Below are 16,589 nucleotides of genomic sequence, written 5' to 3' on the forward strand. Positions count from 1 at the left end.
GAGGGTTTCAAGGTGAAGACATGAGACCAACACCTGCCACGTCCTTGGTCAAGACGTCCTTCTCTCTGATGCTTACTGCTGAGTCATCTTCTTGAAGGCGAGACATCTTCCTTTCTCAAAATCGTCCATAATACTAATGCAAGCTTAGCAAATAAATGATAACTTCTACAATTTATTTAACACAACCTGTGCCATCTTTCAACGAGACGTCGCCTACATCCGCCATCGAGCCGGATCAAGCCGCCGAAGGGGGGATATGTAGCGGACACGCCACGCAAAGATGCCACCCTGCACCCCAGCCTTGCACTACCGCCGCTCCCTGCCGAGGTAGGCAAATATAGGCTTCACATGCAGACGCTGAATGAATCAACAGCCATAAACCATCAAAAACAAGACACAGATATTTGCGTTGCCATGCCGACGCCAAGTGAATTACGGCTGCCTGGTGCGTCAAAGCGGAGACCCAAGGATGCCAAGTTCGCCCCCGGACACTAAGTTAATTAGCTTCCAGCCAGTCGAAGGATTGCACCAACAAAGGCAATCCACCCTGTTGAGTACGCTACTTGGGAGTTTTACCAGGCAACAGCGATACCCACGGGCGACGGAACGACATTACAGACAGTCTGTGACTCGACTGGGAGTTAATATTTTAAGAACTTTACATGAACGCCACTAGTGACTGTATTGCTGCAAACTTGAATGTCTAATGTCGAATCTGTTGTTAACTGAACCAGATGAAATGTTTCACCCCACACCACAAATGTCACATGGAAAATAGTAATGTTCTCCACACCACACAACAGTTGAAGCATTCATTACAGGTATGAAAGAGGATGAGTGTCGAACAATGCAAGGTGAGGAAATGGTCTCATCTCAAATCCAATAATTAATATTTTATTCCACTGGTTTTAAACCACAAAATAATACTAAAATGGAAAAATAACTTCAAAAGGAAGTCCATCCCCCTCTGTGGTCGTGAAGGTGGTAGAAAGGGGTGGCGGGTGGTGGTGTAAATCCCCCCCCTTTTTGTCCCGCTCCGGCCATAAAAGGGGCCTGAGCTGGGATCGGTTTTGGAGAAGTTTTTCCTTTCGTCTCACCCCGACCAACTTGCCGACGACCGGGCCAGGCAGCACGCCCACCTCACCCGATGTGGCGAGGACTTAGGATACTGCAAACCCCGAACTGTGCCCAGTTTTCACCGAATTTAAATGTCTGTTTTGATATTTTACGAACCCTGCACAAATGCCCAAGTGTATACCATGATGCCAATGCCACTGATGATTTTGCTGTCAAATCTGTTTGTCAACTGAATCAGATGTTTTACCTCACACAACACAAATTTTAACTGCTCTTAGCCACCACATAGGGCTGAAACACTCATTGCATAGATTAACCAGGGTGTGTGTGCGCGGGTGTGTGTGTGTGTGTGTGAGACAATGCAAGAGCTGGCCACTGGTTTAAAACCACAAATAATCCTAGGATGAAATTCAATACTAAGAAACGCAGTCTGTCTTCCTGCGGTCTCCCTGGGCCAGCCGTGTTCTCCTGGGCGTAAAAAGGCCAGAGCCCCCTTTGTTCCCCCCGCTCTTGTTTCTCCTGCTTGCCGAAGACACTGGCGCACGGCGAGGGAGCCCTACCTTTCACCACGAGGTGGCGGAGACGCATTAAACCTTCCTCGCCGTGCCGACAAGCGCATCCCAGTCATCAAAGGTGTTTTAATAACCAAAAAATAAAAACAATTTTAAATCACTCATTGTTTTTAAATGCGCTAATTTCTGTCCTCAGAGTACGTCACGTTTACTTACCAGAAAATCTGACTGTGTCAGGTTGCTATGTTTGCACGTATCATCAATAATTTGGAATAATTTCATGATGTTTTGACAGGGACTTTGCACAATGGTCATTGCACCGGAGTATTGCAATCTTCGTCTTTCGAACTGCTCTAAGTGCTAGAGGACTCCATCTTTTTGCACAATTGTCAAAAAAAAAAAGAAAAAAAAATGTACCAGCATTACCAGATAACTACCAACCCTTTCCTGCTCAGTGACTTTTTGTTTTTGTTTTTTTGTGTCAATGTCTTTATGTCTCAAAATTGTTCTCTGTCAATTGACCGTCTGTTGTCGTACTAGAGCGGCTCCGACGACCGGAGACAAATTCCTTGTGTGTTTTTTGGACATACTTGGCAAATAAAGATGATTCTGATTATTCACCAAGACCATCGTCTAATACTATGTGGTCTCACACAAACATTGTAGAGCTATTGAGCAGTATTGGAAACAAATATTTTTTACAGAAAACAGTTTCCATTTTCCATACGTTTCGAGAACGGGATATTTATGAAATTCCATACTTTTTCATACTTTCCATACTTGCGTAGGAACCCCCCGAATGTGTAATCTTGCCATATTTTTGTACATTAACTTTGGTCTCACCTTGGCTAACTTGTCCGAGAGGTTTCATTTGATTGACTTAAAACTTGGTCAATGGCATCTCAAGACCTGTGACATTAAAAGGTGTGAAAAGCTTTTCATTTCGGCATACTGTATGATGGGGCGGGGCATAACATTTTGCATATCAAATAGCTTTCCCCACAAAACAGCAAATGCTTAATAACTCCCCTGTACATGCACCAAAAAAAATCCCAAATGTCAAGTTTCATAAATCACTTCCTGCATACATATAGCACCACCTGGTGGCGACAAATGTAATTTTCTGCTCCCAGCATGTTGACCACATCCACCTGAAATTTTGCCAGTAAAGCCTCAAGACAATCATCCATCCATCCATCCATCCATTTTCTGAGCCGCTTATCCTCACAAGGGTCGCGGGAGTGCTGGAGCCTATCCCAGCTATCTTCGGGCAGGAGGCGGGAAACACCCTGAACTGGCTGCCAGCCAATCGCAGGGCACATACAAACAAACAACCGTCCACACTCACATTCACAGCTAGGGGCAATTTAGAGACTTCAATTAACCTACTATGCATGTTTTAGGGATGTGGGAGGAAAGCGGAGTGCCCGGAGAAAACCCACGCAGGCACGGGGAGAACATGCAAACTCCACACAGGCGGGGCCGGGGATTGAACCCGGGTCCTCAGAACTGTGAGGCAGACGCTCTAACCAGTCGTACACCGTGCCGCCTCAAGACAATCATGCTTCGTAAAAAAAAATGAACTGACGTTGCAACAGAAGGCGTGGTTGAGGTGGTGTGCCGTATTTTGATGATTCGCTGTGACATCAAAAGCTGTTGGAAGTAGACTTCAGATGCTATCTTGTCTAAATTTCACACACATAACACAGTCCACAACTTAAAGGCAGCTCTGGTAAAAAAATGAATTAATAAAAATATCCAATCTACCTAATCCAATTTATCCAATCTACCGAACATTTGCTCAGAAGACTGTTAAGGCCTTCATGATGTCACAATACAAAGTTTGTGAGTTTTCGACAAATGCTGTTGCCGTAGCGACGTGCTGTTCGCCGCGCTGTTCGCCAAGAAACCAACAGTTTGGAGGCTTATAACATGCATACAAACTTTGCAAACACATGAAGCCTGGCAAACATTTACATTTTTCTTTTAGTGCAATTTAAAAAATAAATAAATGGCTCAGTAGCGCCCCCTACAAATTTTCAATGACGCAACCCCGTCTGTATGTTTCACCTAGTCCTACTAAAACTGGAAGGCGGATGTTCAAATTCAAATATGTTCACCCCCATGCCTGTGTGGGTTTTCTCCGGGTACTCCGGTTTCCTCCGAAAAAAATGCACGCTAGGTTGATTGATGACCATGAATGCGAATGATTGTTTGTCTATATGTGCTCTGCGATTGGGTGGCGACCAGTTCAGGGTGTACTCCGCCTCTCGCCTTGGGTCACCTGAGCAACACACGACCCAAGTGCGAGTAAGCGGTAAGGAAAACGGATGGATAGATGTGACAGCCCAAGACAAAAAGAAAAAAAACAAAAAGTATCTTGGAGTCATAGCCTAAACCCAACAGAAAGCCCGCCATTTTTGGTTTACTTTCACAGTTTGACCTATTTTTCCCCTTTTATAGCAGTCATATTTTATAGCGTATTGTATTTTGTTTCATTCTTTCCACTTTTGCTTAGACAAGCAAAAAAACAGAATCACGCATGAATTCTCACTCCTATCTGTCTGCTTTCCTGCGCTGCTTGTTTCCACACACACGAAACACACAGGTCGCTCAAAACTCTTCTTGTGCACTACAAACAACCACCACACACACACACACACCATATTATCCCCTTGTTTTCTATGTTCAGTGTTTGTCCGTTACCCTTCTATGTACCCTGGCTTTGCTGGACTTCAATATAGCATCCCTATCACCCTCTCGAAAGACAATTTTCAACACAATACCAAAAACATCTCCCGAAAAAAGCCCCAAAAAACAACGAAGAATACATAGTGCCCAATTGATTTAAAATTACTATACACTATAAAACAATATAACACCTCAAAGAAGAATATGCAATTAATCCGACAGATACGCTTAGAAACCAACTTCAAAAGGCAAAACATCAATTAGACGTTATCTAATTGATTTTCTACAACAACAGTGAAGATACACTAACTTTGAGTACAATAATAAATCAGGAAAACCTCTTGCGAACCAACTTCAGCACAATAAAGAAAAGTCATGAATTACAGCCATTCAAGATTCAAACGGCAACTGTCACCGCTAAAAATAAAGGAAATATCTTACATACAATTATTATAGCAGCTTATACAAATCTTCGAACAAGCCAGACCAAAAATAAATTGAAACTTTAAGGCTCGAAACATTCCTCAATTATATACACAAATTAAAGACAGCCTTGATGTTCCTTTAAACATCACAGAATTCTAAGATAGCCGGGATAGGCTCCAGCACGCCCGCGACCCGCGTGAGGATAAGCGGCTCAGAAAATGAATGGACGGATGGATAAAGTTATTCCCGGCTAATTATTGGCCCCTATCACTGATTAATGTAGATATCAAGATTGTCTCGAAAGCCATCGCAGCGAGACTTGAAAAGGTACACCCGTCGATAATCCACTGTGACCAGACAGGCTTCGTTATTACATTACATCGTTACCTTATTCTCAGTATATTTTGGAGGGAATTACATTTTACAATAACACAGTAGAACTTAATCAGCATCAGATTGCTCGAATATCCAAATATTATTAGAAATGTGTCCAAGTTTGTGAAACAATATCAACAGTATAAAATTCAAACACGACAAAATGCAAACAAAGCGGATACCTTTTTGATCCAGTGCCGGTATTCATTCACTCCGAACGTCTTCTTCAGATAAAGGCCAAAGATATAGCCTGAGATTCCCTTCAAAACCCACTCATCAGCCCTACAGAAGTAACAACATAGCATTAGCTATTAGCACGACGTTGACGTTCACACTAAATATGCACAAATGTCACTCAGTTGCTTTCCACATCGCTGCTAAATTAGCAGTGCTATTGTCATTTATAATCCAGTTACTTGCTCAGCCAACTGTTGACAATATGCAAGGATTTGTGAATGGAAATACTGAACAGGTTGGATCAACTGGAATCATTTAACATAGCCCACAACACAGGATACCGGGTCACGATAATCTTTTGGAGACGGCCCCGGATCGGACCTTTGCCGACTCTGATTGCGAGGTAGCGACAATGCTCAAATTTGTGACTACCCAGATTAAGCAGTATTCAGCAATTAACAACAAGTGATCAAAAATACTTTTTCATGAGACATATGTCTACATTAACCACTTACACTGGTCGATTTAAGTGTGCAGACCGTTCACAAGTATGTCTAATTACTGACCAAATAACAAAACAACAGTGCCTTGAAAAATACCCCGAGAACTTTGTCACATTTTGCGCCCTTACAACAACAAATTTAATATTTTATCTGATTGACCAACACAAAAGTAGCACATAATTGTAAAGTAGACCTGAAATTGTACATAGTTTTCAAAATGTAATAAATAAAAATCTGAAAAAAGTGGTGTACATTTTTATTCAGCCCCTCTGCATCAATACTTAACAGAGCCACCCTTCGCTACTATTACAGCTGTGTCTTTTGTTGAATGTCTCAACCAGCTTTGCACATCTAGACGCTGAAATTGTTGCCCTTCCTTCTTTCCAAAATAGCTCAAACTCGGCCAGATTGGATGGCGAGCGACTGTGAACAGCTAGTTTCAAGTCTCGCCACAGATGGGCTTTGACCGGGCCATTGTAACACATGAATATTCTTTCATCTAAACCATTCCGTTGTAGTTCCGGCTTTATGTTGAGGGTCATTGTATTGCGAGAATAGAATAGAATAGAATAGAAGAGAATAGAAGCTTTATTGTTACTGTCACAGGAACAATGAAAATCTGTTAGGCATCTCCTGATTTGCAGCATTGAGGTAAACAAAGTAGACAAACTAGGCCTGTACGATATACAGTATTGTTTGATCATTTTCATTGCGATGTGTACATGCGCAATAGTCACATCACAAAGGTACTGGTGATGTATCGGGCAAAAGAACTCTGGTAGCCAACGTGCACTGCGCACCTCATTCCACCCATCACAATCGTACTGTGAATAGTTTAAACTCGAAAAACGTTTTCCAAGTCAGAGGCACAATGTTCTTGCTTCAAGGTGTTTGTCACTCCAAGCTGGAGTTTCCTGTAAATCTGACACGTAACAGAAATAATTGAACAATGAATGTCTGCTAAGCTAAGTGCTCGCATACAGTGATAAGAAAAACTAGACATGCTAATAAGATTAGCACCGATGTTTCGGGAAATGATAACCCTTCAAACAACACATGGAGCAGCCCAGAGGTTTGGTGTCATCGCAGGGTTCTTCGGCGGACATTTGGAGTATCCGTTCTTCAAGGGGAGCTTGAGGTAATGTTCAGGTACATTTCATATGGCTCGCAAGCAGGGAACAAAACTTGCTAGCTAGTGCTAGCGCTCACGTTTGTACGTCGACGTACTGCCATTCTGTCGATTTATGCTCTAACGTTTTGGGAAACATTGGTTTGTGCGCGCGAATAAAGGTTGACAACGGCGAGCAAGGCAGGTAATGCACCGTTTCAAGATGTAATCATACTGGTTGACAGACTTCTTCATATGTCACACTACACATAAGAACAAAAATAATCATGTGAGATGTTTCATTTTGCCGTTGTAGGGCCAAATCATTGGTCGTTTTGTCGTTCCTGACAAAATACAGCGCCGTGAAAAAGTATTGCCCCGCTTTCAAATTCTTAGATTTTTGCATAGTTTCCCCCACTTAAATGTTGAAGATTATCAAACAAATGAAAATAGATAAATATGACCCAATTGAACTTAAAATGCTGTTTTTAAATGGTTAAGGGAAAAAAAACTATTCAATGTTACCTGGCCCTGTGTGATAGTAGTAATTACCTCCTTTGTTAAATAATTAATTGAGGCCAATCACAATTTTTGGTTAATTACCTCCAGAGCTGTTCCATGAAAAAACAATCTAACAGAATCTGCCCCAATAAAATCAAGCCAGACAAAAGATCGAAAAAAGCGCCAACAAAATGACACAATCGAAATTCCAGAACAGTCGAGAAATAAAGTAATTTTGTATTTTGTCGCGGGCCACATTGTAGTTATGGCTTCCCTCGGAGGGCCGTTATGACTGTGAACCCATAAAATATTGTCTCATATAATGACATACAGCGGGTACGGAAAGGATTCAGAACCCCTGAAAATTTGCACTCTTTTTTTTTTATATTGCAGCCGTTTGCTAAAATAATTTAAGTTCATTTTTTTTCCACATTAATGTACACACAGCACCCCATATTGACAGAAAAAGAACAGAATTGTTCAAATTTTTGCTGATTTATTAAAAAAATGAAAAACTTCAATATCACACAGCCACAAGTATTCAGACCCTTTGCTCAGTATTTAGTTGAAGCACCCTTTTGAGCTAATACAGCCATGAGTCTTTTGGGGAATGCACCTGGATTTGGAGATCATTGCCATTCCTGCTTGCAGATCCTCTCCAGTTCTGTCAGGTTGGATGGTGAACGTTGGTGGACTGCCATTTTCAGGTCTTTCCAGAGATGGCCAATTGGGTTTAAGTCAGGGCTCTGGCTCAAGCCACTCCTTCTGTAGTTTAGCTGTGTGCTTCGGGTCTTTGTCTTTTTTTAAGCTGAACCTTCAGCCCAGTCTGAGGTTCTGGGCACTCTGGAGAAGGTTTTCGTCTAGGATATCCCTGTACCTGGCCGCATTCATCTTTTCTTCGATTGCAACCAGTCATCCTGTCCCTGCAGCTGAAACCTTTTTCAGCTGCAGGGACAGCTGAAAAAAATATATATATATAAAGACTGAAAAAATCAATTAGTCAATCACACTTAATTTGTAAGACGCTTTTCATACCCCAAAAAAATTAAAATATAAAAATCAAACCCGCTAATTATTAATTGTAAAACTATGCCAATCATTAGTACAATTTAATTTATTGCTATGACTTCAGATAGCTTAGCGATTAGCATGGCGTTGCCATCCATCTTTTGTCTTACACTCTCCTCGTCCTTCGCTAGTTTATTCTCTGTCATGGAGGTGATGATTAGTGACTTACGCTGCGCTGACACCACACGTCCGCCTCCCCGGCTCGGCATCGTATTTAGTCACGTTAAATGTAGCTCGTAGGTAGCTAGGGGGGGCTGCCTCAAAATAGCATGCAACAAGCATTCCAAACCCGAACAGAGGAAAGCAGCGATGTTAGGCGACAATAGGGACGCTCTGTTAGGGCTAGTAGTCGTTAGCATGATGACAGAAAAGCCACGCGGTTCCCATAAGTCATCACGAAATGCAAATTTGAATCATACTGTAAAAAAGATGTTTTTCTTTGTTATTAATGTGTGTTTATATTACTAGTACCGTATTTTCACGACCATAAGGCGCACTTAAAAGTCTTAAATTTTCTCCAAAATGGACGGGGGGGGGGGCGCGTATAATGCGGCGCCTTATGTGTGCATCGAGTTCCAAAATCTGTAAATGTTGTGTGACTTTGAGCGCTCAGCTTGACCGACTGGGAGCATTTCCTGCCGACACGCTGCTTCTATAGAGGAAAGGCGGACGTGACTGAGGACAGGATGCGGACGTTAAAAGGGGAAGGGTGCGCGTGAAAGAGGACGCTAAAGACACGCCCCCGGTAGGTATATAATTCCGGTATGTGCAAAACAACATCTGTTTGGCTAAGGACCCCCGAAAACGGCACCTACGAAGAGACACGTTTACGAAGCACAGTTTAAACTGCAAGCTATCAGTTACGCGGAGGAACATTGAGCAGCCACGAGAGAATTCAAGATCAACGAATCCGTGGTACGCAAGTGGAGGAAGCAGGAAAACGCCGGCATCATTGCTGAAAAGCCCCTCGGCAACGAGACTGACTCCGAGAATGACGAGAGGGAACCCGGCATGTTTGATGGAGAATTTGCCCAGCTGTTCATTTCGGATACAGAAGATGAGGACTTTGATGTTTTGTGGATGAGGATTGATCAAAAAAATAGCGGGAGTACATTGTTAAATACTTCAATAAAGTACAACCGAACTCAGTTTCGCTCCCGCTGCCTTTTTAAAAACATACGCTAGCGTGCATGCTACCGTGTGTTTTAAGCTAGCATATGTTTTCCCATGCCTGCGCCCAATAATACGGTGCGCCTTATGTATGTGTTAAATACAGAAATAGACCCCGTAACTGAGACTGCGCCCTTTAATACGGTGTGCCCTATGGTCGCAAAAATACGGTAGTTATGCATGTGCCGTGAGTGGAGTGTGTGTGTAATAAAGTGACCTCCCAGTCAATTCTACTGGATATTCAGTCATGCTCCACAGGGCATTGCTTGTTAATAGTAAATGATTCTTTATAGTCCCGCGCCCCCATTGCATCACGTGTCCAACGCATAGGTCCACACGGTAAAAATTGTTGCTGCGCGTAGAATGCATCTCTCGTGATTGGTCCGTTTCGGTCGCATGGTGTGATGACGTACTCAGCCTTCCCCTTGGTTCCACGTACCAGCTACGCCGCCGCCTTCTTGATCAATTTTGCAGCATAATTAAACGTATCATCTGGTCATCAGGGTCCATTTGTTCGAGCAGACACTGTTCCACGGTCGCCATTGTTGTTGCTTTGTTCCTTCTTCCAGAAAGGAACGTAAAAACTTCGACCGGAAATGGCCCCAAAATGCAGAGGAAACTCCACCCTGTGGTGTCCTAGCCAATACGAGCCGTAGAGACACCCCCGACTTGGAGGAGAACTGCGGTACATTTTCAAAACAGCGTGCCTGGGTTGCGCTCGAGTATAAAGGCAAACTGCGCTCAGGATAGCCGCAGTGACGTCCGCGCGGTCGCCGCCCACACGAGTATAAAGAAGCCTTTACTCTGAGGCGTACACACTCGCGTGCACCAGCTGTCAGCACGTGACATGTTATCCATGTGACGTGTTATTTCGGTGAAAAAAAACAAAAATTGACTTTTGGTGTATTTTTGACCAAAGCATTTCGGTGGCCGAAATTGCGATGCATCACTAATGCCAAAACAACTATCGGAACTATTTATACGAGTGGGGTTTAACAGAAAATGTGTCTTACCAAGACATCCTGGAGATGAAACAACCAAAAAATTGCTGAGCCAAGGCCTGGGCAAGGCAACGACGTGTCAAAGGGGTCTGGTCGATGATCATAGCGCTATGAAGAAGGTTGGTGCTGGAAGACATGGCAAAATCCTGTGAAAAACGTGAGGAGGGGATGTACACGAACCAATCGGCTGCAAAAAAATAAAAGGCATCGAATGGTAAACCTAACCTTTTAGCTGAAAGTCTTTTACAATGTTGCCTCATTCCCAGAATAATACATGGATAGCAATGGAAGTGCCAAGGCCTCAAAATTTTGAACTTCAAAATGAATTTTCAGTTGACTTCGCCTCAAAGGTCGGAATCACTGTTACTGACCCAGTCCACTGTCAGTAATTTTCGGTTGCATAGAATTCAAATGTGGTAAATTGACGTAAATCTGCCCTTTTTCCTCAAAATTAATCAAATACTTCGCTAGTTCTTCAATCATGCAGCCAAAATACATGTTCGAATTCAATAAAAATCAAAGGAATTCTTTGTCAGTGTATGTTTTAAAAAAAAAAAAAAAAAAAAAAAAAAAAAAAAAGAATTAGCCATGCAAGGTATTAAAACAAAAAAACAAAAACAAAAAGTAGTGATGTACCAAAATGTGAATTTTGTGAAAAACCAAAAACTGAAAATGACGAACCAAGGCAAAAAAAAACAAAAGCTGGAACACAAAGAAAAATGATGATGAGCGCTGCCAACCTATAGAAATTTGCTTCCAGAACAATTTGTCTGAATTTCCATATTTCTAAAATTATGTCAAGAACATTCGCGCGGGACGGTTATTGCAGTATATTATGTAATAGGATAAAAATAATTCAATGTTCAATTGCACAACATAAGCAATACGCTATAATTGTAACCGTTAATAAATCTTCAATATTAATAATTTTCATGTATTTATTGCATCAACCTTGTAATGGCAGACGCACTTGCAGCCAAATGTCTTCTGTTACATGGTATTTGAAGAATAGCAGTGACTGGGTTTTCATTCAAAACAATATTGGGACAAGGAGCTGGATATCCAAGAACACAACCTGTGGCACCACTCTCTAGTTTGGCCGTCATAAGTGCTCATCAATTTAGCCTTAGGTGGCATCAATGCACTAAACTTGCCCAGTCTGGCGGAAGACAAAAAAGAAGAAGAAACATGATGAATGGATACTGTGTTGTGATATGAACACAGCAAATAAAGTGAATAAAAAAAGAAATACACGACTGTTTCTTGAGAAATGCCACATGATCAATCATGCAATGAACCTAGACGCCACATGCCGACGCAAGCAACTTTCCATCTCGTTCGTGATCAGCAAACAATCTTCCTCCCCTGTTCAAGGAGCGCACATAAAAACAAGTGCTTCAACTGCGAGGGAAAAGGAGGAAATATATTGTGAGGGATACGTCGAGACGGTGAATGGCTCAAATCTTTCCATCAGATTCAGTCGAGTTGCGATGAACCCGCTCTTAGCAAATGACACAATGAAAGACAGCCATGTATTCGTAGCCTCGGAAAGAAAGGAATTAGAACGCAGACGTGCAAACAAACAAACAAAACAACAACATTGCAGGGTGGTCTGGGTGGTGGGGGGACGGTGATCCCTGGGCCCTCGCTGAGATTTTTATTTTATTTTAACATAAATTAAGCAATCTGGAAGACTCTGAAGAGAGCAACGAAGCAAAAAAAATAAAAATAAAATTGTCACAGAAAAATGTATTTACTCCAGTATAGCATTGTTAAAATAGTTATTTGGGACTGTTTCATTACGTCAACTGGTTTATATGTGCAAGTTTTAACTTAACTTCCTGTTTTCAGCTTGAAGTGTACGCACCGGAACTCTGCATTTTGGCACAAAAAGTAACTTCACACGGCAACGGTGATTTTTTTATTTTTATTTTATTTTTTCCATCCTCACTCCTACTTTAAAATGATTGGAATATAAATAGGGGAGTTTCCACCTAACGACACTTGTTGACGGACCGTGGCCTCTGCCAAACATCCTAACAACTGTCCTTTTTTGCATTCCAAAAGGAAGATACCATTCTTGGTTTGGGGTGTGCCACCAACTCGCAGCATAAATAGTTGCGTTTTCTCCACCAACTCAGGCTAGTCTGTCCTAACGAAGCCTTGTTGCATGAACCTATGCAGCCAGCTCGGATGAAAGAGGTAACGTCTTCTAAGACCACCAGAAGTGTCCAGTTGCGATCCTTTTAACGCTCTGAGAATGAAATGACGACGATGAACGAGAATATTCACAGGCAAGACTTGAGATATGAGTGTTTTGGGTTACAAGCGAAGTCACTGAACAAATTAAAATTGTATCTCAAGGCATCCAACACACCAACCGTCAAAAAGAAAAAAAAAATGCATCAAAAGTAAAAGACAAGGTACAAAAAAATCTCATGCTTACCTAAAGATGCTCATGGAAGCATAGGAAGACACTTGCACATAGGACTCATCCACAAAAACCGTCTTAAAGCAGGAGTATGGGTAGCGGCATGTTAGAATTTCTTCATAGAACTCAAAAATCTCATGCAGGTAAGACATGGAATGCTTGAGAAGTGGCAGCAGTTGTGGCAGGCAAAAATGGGTCACCTGATGGGAGGAAAGAAAGAACAATCAATAATATTTCAATTAAAATGGGCTTTCTAAGGTTGGGCGTAATCTGTTCAAGTAAGCAAATCCAGGACAATTGTCTTGGATTTAAAACTATTTTTCCATGCGGGGAATAATCGATCCTCAGCTGCCCCAAAAAAACAAAAACAAAAAAATCAGTTCATTATCACTGGTATTTTTTCTTGTCAAAGTTGCTGACAAATTGCCCCATGTCCTCGTGGGTGGCTGAAATGCAGGGAGCATATTGTGCATGTGAAAAAAAAATAACAATAACAATTATCGTCAACTGTCACAATTTTTGTAACGGTATAGGTTGATTCCCACCCCAAAAAAGTCATAATTGCTCAAATTTGAAAATAATTTAGCTTTATTTATTTAAAAAAAAATTATCAGTTATTGAATAAATAATAAAATAAAAATAAATGAATAAATAAACGCAAGTCTATTAATGCAGATTAATCAGATCTCAAATGTCAAAATTTTATTTTGCAGACAAATAATATTGCTGATCGACTGAATCGGATAGTTTATTTATGAACAATAGTTTTGGTTTTCATTTTGTACAATGTACTTGTACGTGTACATGTAAAAAAAGAAATTGCTGTTGAAATGATGCAAATTTCCCTATTGTGGGACTAATAAAGGTTATCTTTTCTTACATTCAAATTGTTTATGAATAATAATGTACCTTTAACCTGCCCACCTGCAGTGACCTACTAATTCATTTCCGGTTCAGACACGGCGTCCTGTGTGGACGTGTATAATTTTATATTTATATATCTTGAAACGTATTACTTTGCCTTCTATTTTGTTGTTCCTCTCCGCGAAAACGCAGTTCCAGCCCGACCTATGTGACAAATGTATTGCTTCACCAACTCACTTATTTCGATGTTTTGCGACTGCTTGTAACTTCGCAATATATAAACTAGCATGCACCAAGAAGCTGTTCAATGTGGACCCGCCAGTAAGGTCAGACGCTGTATGTATATTTTGTCCAATATCCGGAACAATCAGGGTTACAGCCGTAACAAGTCAATGTTCAGTGATTTCCCTAACAAAATACAGACATTTGGCAGCTCTGGTCATGGTTTAATTCATGTATAAACTGTATTTGCTTCCATTGCTCTTTGTGTTTTTACTCTGTAATAGCATATTTAATCAGTTAGCCCTTGGAAAAATTTCTTTATATTATGCATCATTTGTTCTTATTTGAAGTATAATTTTGGACTAAAAACATTGTTGAAAAGTAGTGCAATAAAAATACAGATGTTTTCCCCTAACATGAGGAATAATCATGACTAATTACAGTGATTACAATTTTCATCAAAATAATCATGATTTGGCCATAATTGTGCAGCGCTCACCGGTGCACTTGCAGGAACACTCTTACCGTGTTATCCCAGAAAAGCAACGCACTCAATTAAGCATGGAGGTGTTACTATAACACAAAATGTTATTGGTTTGAAGTTTTATTTTTGCAAGGCCGCGGGGGTGTGCACACTATGAGTTCTAAAGATATATTACATATACATATAGGGGTGCAGAGAATTTTTTTTGTCTGGTTTTCAAATAAGTAAAAGAGGTTGTTGCTCGGTGCTCATTTTTTCTTCAAAACCCACCGACCTCACTGTCCGTTTGTAGACATAAGTCCTCATCGTTACCAGACTCATCTTTATTTGGCAAGTTTGTCAAAAACACACGAGGAATTTGTCTCCGGTAGTTGGAGCCGCTCGACTACGACAGCCATGTGACAGAAAATACTTTTGAGACATAAAAACACAGTACGGAGAGTCAATAAGCAATGAAAGGTTGCCGGTAATGTGGTAATGCCTCGAGCGAATACGCTCTATGGAACACGTGTCAAGCAGCCGCGAGAGAATTCAAGATCAACGAATCCATGTTTCGCAAGTGGAGGAAGCAGGAAAACGAGCTTCGCCAAGTCAAGAAGCGGAGTTTCCGTGGAAACAAGGCGAGGTGGCCCGAGTTGGAAGACCAACTCGGGCAATGGATTAATGAGAAAAGAACAGCCGGCGGAAGCGTCTCTACAGTCACCCTTCGACTGAGTGCAATAACGCTTGCAGAAGAAATGAAAATCTAACATTTTCAAGGTGGTCCGTTTTGGTGCTTTCGTTTGATGAAATCAGAAATCATCTTTATTTGCCAAGTATGTCCAGAAAAGACACAAAGAATTTGTCTCCGGTAATTGGAGCCGCTCTAGTACGGCAACAGTCAGTCAATTGACAGAGAACACTTTGGAGACATAAAGACATTGACAAAAAAGAAACAGTCACTGAGCAATAAAGGGTTGCTCGTTATCTGGTAATGCCGGTACATTATTATTATTTTTTTTTACAATTGTGCAAAAAGATGCAGAGTCCTCTAGCACTTAGAGCAATTCAAATGACTAATATTGCAATAGTCCGGTGCAATGACCATTGTGCAAAGGGCGCCGAGACTTCAACCGAGTAGTGCGATAGTCTGGGACAATGTTGATTGTGCAAATGTTGCAGATACTCCTCAGTCAGTGTGCAAATGGAGCAGATGCTACTCTGCATGAGTTGGTCAACAACAGATATGCAAATAGTGCAGCGTGGTGAGACTACTACAGTGAGTGCACGAGTAATATATAATTGGCCCGACAGAAATGTGACAACAAACTAAAGACAAAAAGACAAAAAATTGCCAGCATATTCCAATGGAATTGTAGGTTAGGTGTTTTAAGAAGTTGATTGCAAGAGGGAAGAAGCTGTTGGAATGTCTGCTAGTTCTAGTTTGCATTGATTGGTAGCGCCGACCTGAGGGAAGGAGCTGGAAGAGCTGGTGACCGGGATGTGGAGGGTCCGAGAGGATTTTGCACGCTCTTGTCTTAGTTCTGGCAGCGTGCAAGTCCTCAAGGGTGGGTAGGGGGGTACCGACAATCCTTTCAGCAGTTTTGATTGTCCGTTGCAGTCGGAGTGTGTCCTTCTTTGTAGCAGCACCAAACCAGACTGTGATGGAAGAACACAGGACTGATTCGATGACCGCTGTGTAGAACTGTCTCAGCAGCTCCTGTGGCAGGCCGTGCTTTCTCAGAAGCCGCAGGAAGTCCATCCTCTGCTGGGCCTTTTAGAGGACGGAGTTGATGTTGAACTCCCACTTCAGGTCCTGAGAGACTGTAATTCCCAGGAACTTGAAGGTCTCGATGGTTGACACAAGGCAGCTGGACAGCGTGAGGGGCAGCTGCGGCGAAGGATGCCTCCTGAAGTCCACGATCATCGCTACAGTCTTGAGCGTGTTCAGCTCCAGGTTGTGTCGGCTGCACCACAGCTCCAGCCGCTCCACTTCCTGT

General features: G+C 41.8%; 1 protein-coding gene across 7 annotated transcripts in view; it reads right to left on the bottom strand.

The window, feature by feature from the left end:
• Positions 1 to 16,589, bottom strand: part of taf2 (TAF2 RNA polymerase II, TATA box binding protein (TBP)-associated factor) — a 107,027-nt gene that overhangs the window by 59,586 nt on the left and 30,852 nt on the right. For all 7 annotated transcript variants that reach the window (XM_061775456.1, XM_061775455.1, XM_061775459.1 and 4 more), the window contains exons 8-10: positions 13,056 to 13,240; positions 10,622 to 10,735; positions 5,264 to 5,363 (exon numbers count right to left, since the gene is read on the bottom strand). In XM_061775456.1, the coding sequence (XP_061631440.1) occupies positions 5,264 to 5,363; positions 10,622 to 10,735; positions 13,056 to 13,240 (399 nt within the window). The remainder of the gene's footprint in view (positions 1 to 5,263; positions 5,364 to 10,621; positions 10,736 to 13,055; positions 13,241 to 16,589) is intronic.

The sequence above is a fragment of the Phyllopteryx taeniolatus genome, chromosome 6 (assembly GCF_024500385.1).
Source record: "Phyllopteryx taeniolatus isolate TA_2022b chromosome 6, UOR_Ptae_1.2, whole genome shotgun sequence".
Lineage (NCBI taxonomy): Eukaryota > Metazoa > Chordata > Actinopteri > Syngnathiformes > Syngnathidae > Phyllopteryx > Phyllopteryx taeniolatus.